This window comes from Etheostoma spectabile, chromosome 15 (assembly GCF_008692095.1).
Source record: "Etheostoma spectabile isolate EspeVRDwgs_2016 chromosome 15, UIUC_Espe_1.0, whole genome shotgun sequence".
NCBI classification, from domain to species: domain Eukaryota; kingdom Metazoa; phylum Chordata; class Actinopteri; order Perciformes; family Percidae; genus Etheostoma; species Etheostoma spectabile.
Window position 1 is genome coordinate 34,261,124 of NC_045747.1, and position 8,918 is coordinate 34,270,041.

Consider the following 8,918-nt stretch of genomic DNA (forward strand, 5'->3'; position numbering starts at 1 on the left):
ATTATTTTTGACCTAATATTATTTTGACTAGTTGACTTATCACAGAGTGGTATATGTCAAAGTTTAGTGAGGATGCTGTTGAATCATCTCATGACCTCATAGGGGGCAAGATTCCCGATCGGCCCATCTGAGCTTTCATTTCCTCAAAGGCAGAGCACGATACCCAGGGCTCGGTTTATACCTATCAGCGTTTTTAGCCACTGGGGGGGGCATAGGCAGGCTGGGGGGACTCATATTAATGTTCAAAAATCTCATAAAGTGACATTTTCATGCCATTTTCATGCCATTTTCATGCCTTTGTACTCTTTAACCGTCTCAATCCTGTCTTCTCTTTCTTCTCCCGTCTTTGTGTAACTTCACCGTTGATATGATTTGTTCACAAAGTTGATTTTGTTCTCTTGTACATATTTATAAACTGGGGACTTTACACTAGAGTGGCAACAAACGATGAAAACACATGATGTGGAGTAGCATGTGGGTGTAAACAGGGTTTGAAAAGCACGGCTGTTGTTATGACAGCGGATCTGTCAATCATCAGCGCCAGTCCGGGGCAAATCCTTTGGGTAGGACGAGGAGGAGGGTAGTCACTGAAATGAGTTCATGGGGGGGGGGGGGGGGAGCAGACACAGACACTCAGAGGAAAGGTTCCTATTGCCATAGCAAGCAGACACACAAATCTGGGACAGACAAACTCATCAAATTAATATTAGGCATTGGCTGCCTGCCCTCCCCTCTCTCGTTTTCCCTCACTCTACATTATCATCCACCTTTCCTCCACTCCTCTCTTTTTAATCATCTGCTTTTCTTCCCCCCCCCCCCCCACCACCCAAACCCATTAACACACACCTCCCCTTCACCACAACCTCCCACTTCCACCAAAGCCACAGAGAGTATCTGTCCATCCACTCTGATATTACAGATTATCCAATGATATTGTCCTCCTGTTGTTTACAAAGTGTCCCGTGGCCTGGCGTACTCTCTCCTAATCCTGTTTGAAGGCCAATATCTCATACAGATGCTGTATTTTATACATTGGGATGTTTTGTGCCAGTGGCATTATGTTTTTGGCTTGTGCGTTTGTCCCATTCTCGTGGACACAATATCTCAGGAACGCCTTGGGGGAATGTCTTCAAATTTGACACAAACGTCCACTTGGACTCGAGGATGAACTGATTAGATTTTAGAGGACAAAGGTCACTGATCTCTCAAAGTGTGTTTTTGGACATAACCCAATCATTCCTACACTAATTAGGACATGTCAGACAAATGTGTGATACAATGGGGAAGGGATGGCATTTTATACCCCAAAGGTCAAAGGTTAACTTCACTGTGACATCATAATTCATAACCTCCTTTGTCCCTCATGCCATCATACTTTACAACTCCTTACTCGGGGGGAGGAGGAAATGCAATTACTTAATTAATAGTCTACATACATACATACCTGGACACAAACTGCTCTTGACTGTTTTATTTATTTTGTTTTATTCATGCCAAAGATCTTTTTATAGCTGGAAGGTTATTGTTATTTTTATACTTTTTTTTTCTATACTGTATTTTTTTCTTCTTCTTATGTCTTGTAAGATGCTGGAAATTTAATTTCCTTGCAGGAGTCATCCCTAAAGGATCAATAAAGAGAAGTCTAATACCATTATTGAATACCATAACTCAGGAGCAGAAGGGAGCCGTTTGGTGACACGCATCCTGAAACTGCTAATTGGTTTATCTATTTATCTATCTAGTTTTTGCCAAGAAACACATTTAATATAGCTCATATATCATTAAATCCCTTCTTTTTAGTCTTCAGTGCACATATTATAGGAGTCTGGATAGACATACATGTAGGGATGGCTACCAAATTCAATACTTTGTAGGCACTGACCAAATTAAAGTTGCACGAATCAGAAAACGCCTAATGAGTGAATATTATCTGTGAGCCAATCAGCATGCAGCATGCTTCTACCAAGATCAGATAATGTCTGTGATTGGCGTCGTAGAGCCATGCAGGAAAAACTCTACGTTACACAGAAACGTAGTTGCAGATGATAAATGAAATTGTGCTGTAATGTAATTTCTTTTTGTTTTATAAAATTTGTATTTAAAAAGGTATTGAATATGAACCTGTATCACTTTGATGCCAGTGAACAATACCCAGACATACAGTACATGGATGTAAACTCCAACTTGACCTGTTGGCAGAGGCGTTCAAGGCCTTCAGTAATTTGAGGGTCTCACAACTCCTGACTCCTGGTCAGTGCTTTACACAAAATCAACCATATTTTTTCAATTTGTCTTCTTCTTCCTTTTTGTTTCCACCCTCCTTTTCTTTTTCTTTTCTTCTTTCTCCAGGTTCAGCCAGCCAGAGGTCGCCAACGGGGGCCAAACCTAAGATAACGCTGGACCCTTACATACGCCTCAAATCAGACAAGTTAGACTTGGTGAGTCTTGTCCTCCGGTCAGACGGTCCGAGAAGTTACTCTGGAGTCATGCTCATCTCCTGGCGTGTGATGCAAAGAATCCATTAGCCTGGTCCTACCAGACTCTGGTCCATTAGCCTGGTCTTACCAGACTCTGGACCATTAGCCCGGTCCTACCAGACTCTGGTCCATTAGCCCAGTGCTACTGGACTCTGGTCCATTAGCCTGATCCTACCAGACTCTGGTCCATTAGCCCGGTCCTACCAGATTCTGGTCCATTAGCCTGGTCCTACCAGACTCTAGTCGATTAGCCTGGTCCTACCAGACTCTGGACCATTAGCCTAGTCCTATCAGACTCTGGTCCATCAGCCCGGTCCTACCGGACTCTGGTCCATTAGCCTGATCCTACCAGACTCTGGTCCATTAGCCCGGTCCTACCAGATTCTGGTCCATTAGCCCTGTCCTACCAGATTCTGGTCCATTAGCCCGGTCCTACCAGATTCTGGTCCATTAGCCCGGTCCTACCGGACTCTGGGCAACAACATCAAGGCCCCCAATACAACTCAGCAAAGATTGTTCCCGCTCAGCTTTAACTTCTGGATAATCAGCAGCGTTGCCACAGCGGACCCAATGGCTTCGCTCACATCGCTTGTTAAGTGCTTTTCAAAGCATAAAATTAAATAATTGTTCATGAAGAATAAAATCTGATGTTTTATCATAAAGTAAACTAGCCAACAATATAACGGCCTCCAGGTCCAGCTGAGATGATGAGACCATTAAACACACAATGGTTGGTTCCTTTACACTTTCTACAATGTTTTAATACTCAAACTACATTTTCCTGATGATACTTACACACTTTAACTTTAGTAACAGTTTCAAAGCAGGACCATTACTAGTAATAGAGTATTTTTACAGTGTGGTATTAGTACTTTTGCTTAAGTTGAGGATCTGAACACTTCATTTATTTTGGTTTGACTAATAACGGCTGTTGGAGACTTTAATGACTTTAATTGTTAGTATTAGGATGAGGACAGGTTGTATTTAATGTCAAGTTGATTTAAACAAAAATTCTGATATTACAAAACTAAGGCCTCTAGTTTCACAGTGCTATTTGAAGGACAAGGTCATAGTTGTGATGTCATGAGGTTCATGGTGGCAGAACATACATCATCACAATAAACATTAACAATTAACAAGTGCGGTAAAAATGTTGATACATATTTTTCATTGTAGAAAATGACAGCAGCCGTCACACACAATCCCAAAACAACTTAATATTCAATTTTAAGGTCCCATATTGTTAAAGGTGAGATTTCAAGTCAGTTTTTATTATTATAAAGCAGGTGCAGGTGACATAAATACTTAAAAAGCATCAAAACGCTCAGTCTTTAGGACGTCCGTACGTTGCAATGTCATAACTATACTATAGAAAGGTAGAAAGTGCTGCTGCAGCGCCATTACGGTTATTCCCCGGCTGCAGTGCCAGTGCAGAGGGGCAGAGAGCACAGAAACGCTGACCAATCAGAGCAGACTGAGCTTTTTCTGAATGTCGGCTTAAAGAGACAGGCACTCAGGCAGAGGGTGAAGACAGGTATATTCAGACAGACAGTGTGAGAAAAATAATATGTGTTTTACATAAAAGCATGTAAACATGCTCTAGTAGAAACCCAGACCATAGCTTATGATCCACAACCTTTTTTCATGCTCATCAAAACATTCAGCAAGCCCTCTGGACCTGAATGGAAGACTTTGCATTGAGAATGTTCCTCCCCTTGTTCATTTAGGTTGTTTTTTTTTTAGGTTGTTCTCTTTCTGATTAACTTGCTTTTTCACCCCAAGCTCTCTCTTCATCTAATTATTGATCTCTCTCTGCTGGCTTTATCACACTTGCAGTCTTCATCTGTACATTATTTCTGCCCTCTCAGCATGTTCTCCCACTGCTCCAACTCTCCCCCTCTCCCCCTCTCCCCCTCTCCCCAGCCTCCAGCTTCCTCTCTCTCTGCTGATTATCTCTATTTTCATCTGCCACGTTCTGTCGCTGCTCTCTGTTCAGTTTATAGTACTGTTATTCAGCTTTGATATTAATTTGGCTGTAGGTCTGCAGTAGGTTCCTGGTTCTCCTTCTCCATAATTGACATGAATGGCATGACTTCTATAGATGGGGGGCTGTGGGACTTATAAATTTGACCAATCAACGCTTAGGTCAAAGGGAAAAGACCCTGCCCTGAAGTGGTCAGAGGAACTTAAAACTCCCAAAAAAAGGTTCTAGGAACGTTTTGTTCTAAGAACTGCAAAAATCCCTCCGGTCGGAGAGCAGCTTATGTCTCTAGAGTTGGTACTCGCTTGGAAGCTAGTCGCTGTCACTCTCTCACTCGCTCTACCACTCACTCCCCACACACACACACACACCGGTCCTGCTATTCTTTTAAAGAGAATAGCAAACTATGGACCAAGGTAGAAGACGTAGTAGGCCTAACCATGACAGTAGGCCCATGACAGGGAGACTACGTAGTAGGCCAACATTTGACCCCGTGACTATGACCCAGTAGCCTATCGATACCCAGGATAGATACGTAATAGGTTCCTAACCTATGACCCCAGGTAGACTAGTAGTAGGCCAACCATGACCCAGGTAGCGACGTAGTAGGCCTAACCTAGTACCCAGATAGACTGACACAGGTAAGACTAGTGGTCTAACCTATGACCCAGGTAGACTATGACCAGGTAGACTAGTAGTAGGCCCCCTATGACCCAGGTAGACTATGACCAGGTAGAGTTAGTAGTAGGGCTACTAGCCATGACTATGGCCCAGGTAGACTACGTAGTAGGCCTAACCTATGGCCCAGGTAGACTACGTAGTAGGCCCAACCTATGACCCAGGTAGACTATGGCCCAGGTAGACTACGTAGTAGGCCTAACCTATGCCCAGGTATATACGTAGTAGCCCAACCTATGACCCCAGTAGACTATTGACCCAGTCGGAGACTACGTAGTAGGCAAATATGGACCAGGTGACTATGGCACCAGGTAGACTACGTAGTAGGCTCTAACCTATGGCCCAGGTAGATACTAGTAAGGCCCACCTATGACCCAGAGGTAGATATGGCCCAGTAGACTACGTATGAGGCTGAACCTATGGCCCAGGTAGACTATGTATCAGGCCACCTATGACCCAGTAGACTATGACCCTGGAATAGTAGTGGCACCACCTATGACCCAGGTAACTATGACCCAGGTGTAGCTCGTGTAGGCTAACCTATGGCCCAGGACTAAGTAGTAGGCCCAACCTATGACCCAGGTAGACTATGACCGAGTAGATCAGTAAGTGGGAGGCCTTGAACTATGACAGGTAGACTATGCCAGTAGATACGTAGTAGGCCTAACCTCATGGCCCAGGTAGACTACGTAGTAGCGGCCAACCTATGACCTTACACAGTGGAGACTCAGGACTACCAGGCTCTAGGACTCGTAGTAGGCCCAACCTATGACCCAGGTAGACTATGACCCAGGTAGACTACGTTAGTAGGACCTAAACTATGCAGCCAGGTAGACTACGTAGTAGGCCTAACCTAGGACCCCAGGTAGACTACGTATGAGGCTACGGTTAGGCCACCTATGACCAGGTAGACCTGAACAAGGTAAGACTACATCGTCGGTATACTATAGACCCAGGTAGACTATGACAGAGGAGATGACGTAGTAGGCCCAACCTATGACCAGGTTAGGACTATGATCCAAGGTAGAGTCGTAGTAGGCTAACATATGGCCAGGTAGACTATGGCCCAGGTTAGAATAGTAGTCGCGCCACCCTAGGCCAGTAGGAGAGTAGTGGCCAACCTATGACCCAGGTAGACTAGGCCCAGGTAGACTACGTAGTTAGGCCTAAACCTATGGCCCAGGGTAGACTACGTAGTAGGCCAACCTTGACCACGGTAGACTAGACCCGGGTAGACTACGTAGTATGGTCCAAATATGACCCAGGTAGACTATGGCCCCAAGGTAGATCCGTATAGGCCTAAAACCGATGGCCCAGGTAGATGAATGTAGGAGGCCCACCTATGACCCCCAGTAGGACTATTGGCCCAGGTTAGATACGTAGTAGTACGGCCTAAATCATATGGCCAAGGTAGACGCGTAGTAGGCACAACCTATGACCAAGGTCCTAGACTTGACACAGGGAGAATACGAGTAGGCCCAACCTATGACCAGGGTAGACTATGACCCAGGTCCAGAATCGTAAGTAGGCTAACCTTGGCCCAGGAGAGCTAGTTAGTAGGCCCCATACCCTTCCTTTCTAGTACCCCAGGCCTAGATATGACCCAGGAGAATACGTAGTAGGCCCAATCCTCATGACCCAGGTAGTACCTCTATGCGCCAAGGTTAGCTATCTGTTGTAGTGCCCTAATCCTAGGCCCAGGTTAGACTAGTAGTAGGCCCAATCCCTAGGACCCTAGGTAGACTTATGCCACCCAGGCTAAGATTACGTAGGATGGGCCCCACATAGGACACAGCGTCGAATTGACAGGTAGATACGTAGTAGGCGACAAACCCGATGACCGGTATGACTATGGCACAGTGTTTAGCTTTATCGTAGGGACAACCTACGACCCAGGTGACCTTCAGGCCCAGGTAGACTATTCTGTAGCCCTAACCTAGGACCCAGGTAGACTATGGCCTCAGGTAGATAAGTAGCGGGCCCTGTGGACCGTAGCGATTCCACCGTGTTTGAGTCTGGAGAGTAACTGATTAGTATCTTATCTTCTAGCCGTTTTCTCCTCTGTCGCTGATTGCAGCATCATTTTTTTTTTAATCTCCGGCTCCGTCCCGCTCCCGTTGATTTTATTTCCACACCTTTCAAAATATCCCACTCTCTGCTTGTGTTTTTGTCTCTGTCTCTCAGGCTTTGTCCTATCTCGGGTTGGATGTCACAGAAGAGAAGAGGAAGAAGTTGAGACAGAGTCTGACAATAGACCCACAAGGCACTGTGGCTTATGGAGGTGAAGTACACACACACACACACACACACACACACACACACACACACACACAGTTCCAGTTGTGTCAACAGCGAGGTGAAATATCAGTGTTGAAATCTTGTCAAATCCCAGACTCTGTGTCACTGACAACTTGTGTGTGTATGAAACATGAAGCAGCTCCAGACCTGGAACTCTCATTCACTCCTGGAGCTGCTTCATAACTGTCATATTATGTATTGATATCTGTTTATGACTAATACTAATTACTAGGGCTGAACGATGTGAGGAAAATATTTAATTTGCGATTATTGATTGACTGATATTGCGATATAATTCACAAAATTGGAGGGCATGATCCTTTTTGTATAATTACTCTCACACAAATATTTAAATAAAAAAAAATTGTAATGATTATAGTGTGATTTTTGCGAGGATCTGTACTATTGTAGGATACAGTGTGTAGGCTGGGGATTCTCTGCAGCAACACATGAATATTTTATATTCTGCAACTTCAATATTGCACAAGTCCGTATTACAATTAATTGTGCAGCCCTACTAATTACTAAGTGTATGATATCAATTATTAATAGCATAAATGAAAATGTATTTTATGTAAGTGAAAGCATTTTATTATTTGGTGTTCTGGTTGCCATGGTAACTCAATAGTATTCAATAGCATTTTGTGTCTGTGCTTGTCTGTCGCCCCTCAGACTTGGTGGAGGCCACCCGGAACATTTTCCATGAGAACCTGGAGGAGCTGGGTCTAGGGGCGGGTCCCTTCATGTTTTCCTATCACGAAGCAGCTAGTTTGATGGACACGTCCGCCTTCCACTCCCCCGTGAGCAGTCCTCACAGCCTCTCACCTGCCAGCACTAGACAGAGTCCAGTGAACAGATAACTTCCAGCCTAACCTGTCACGTACTCCCAACAACCCAAATGGTCACCTTTACACACACTCATCTGTTACTGGGAACACATGGTGTGTGTTTTGGGCTACTGTGGGACCTGTAGCAGAGATACACCTGATGGATTGTGGGTATCTTTAGCTTCTGTTGTTGGTGTAAAGACATGCTGTTGGGCTAGTGAAGGGTTAATATTCCATCATAGTCCGAGTTAGTCTAGTAACACGAAACAGGGAAGAATATACCAATACTCCTCTAACTATTCCTAAAGAAAGGAGAAATAGAAAACACATAGATCTCTTCTGTCAATGCATAGACACAAAGTCATAAACATAACTCTGTGTGTGTGCGTGTGTCTGTTTGTGTGTTTGGGTTTGCTTGTGTGTGTGCGTGTCTGTGTGTGCATGCGTGTGTCTGTCTGTCTGTCTGTGGGTGTGTGTGCGTGTCTGTGTGTGTATGTGTACGTGCGTACATCTGTGTGTGTGTGTGTGTGTGTGTGTGCGTGCATGCGTCTGCATGTGTGTGTCCCACCACACGCACGCACGCCACACACACTCACTATACCACACAGACGCACCACACCCCACCTCAGCACTACACACACACCAAAAGAAATGACC

At 44.7% G+C, this 8,918-nt stretch overlaps 1 protein-coding gene across 5 annotated transcripts in view; it reads left to right on the forward strand.

Moving 5' to 3' along the window:
• The window catches only part of si:dkeyp-72e1.9 (syntaxin-binding protein 4), a 127,167-nt gene that overhangs the window by 99,896 nt on the left and 18,353 nt on the right, over positions 1–8,918 (forward strand). For all 5 annotated transcript variants that reach the window (XM_032536882.1, XM_032536884.1, XM_032536880.1 and 2 more), the window contains 3 exons: positions 2,350–2,438; positions 7,321–7,417; positions 8,107–8,234. In XM_032536882.1, the coding sequence (XP_032392773.1) occupies positions 2,350–2,438; positions 7,321–7,417; positions 8,107–8,234 (314 nt within the window). The remainder of the gene's footprint in view (positions 1–2,349; positions 2,439–7,320; positions 7,418–8,106; positions 8,235–8,918) is intronic.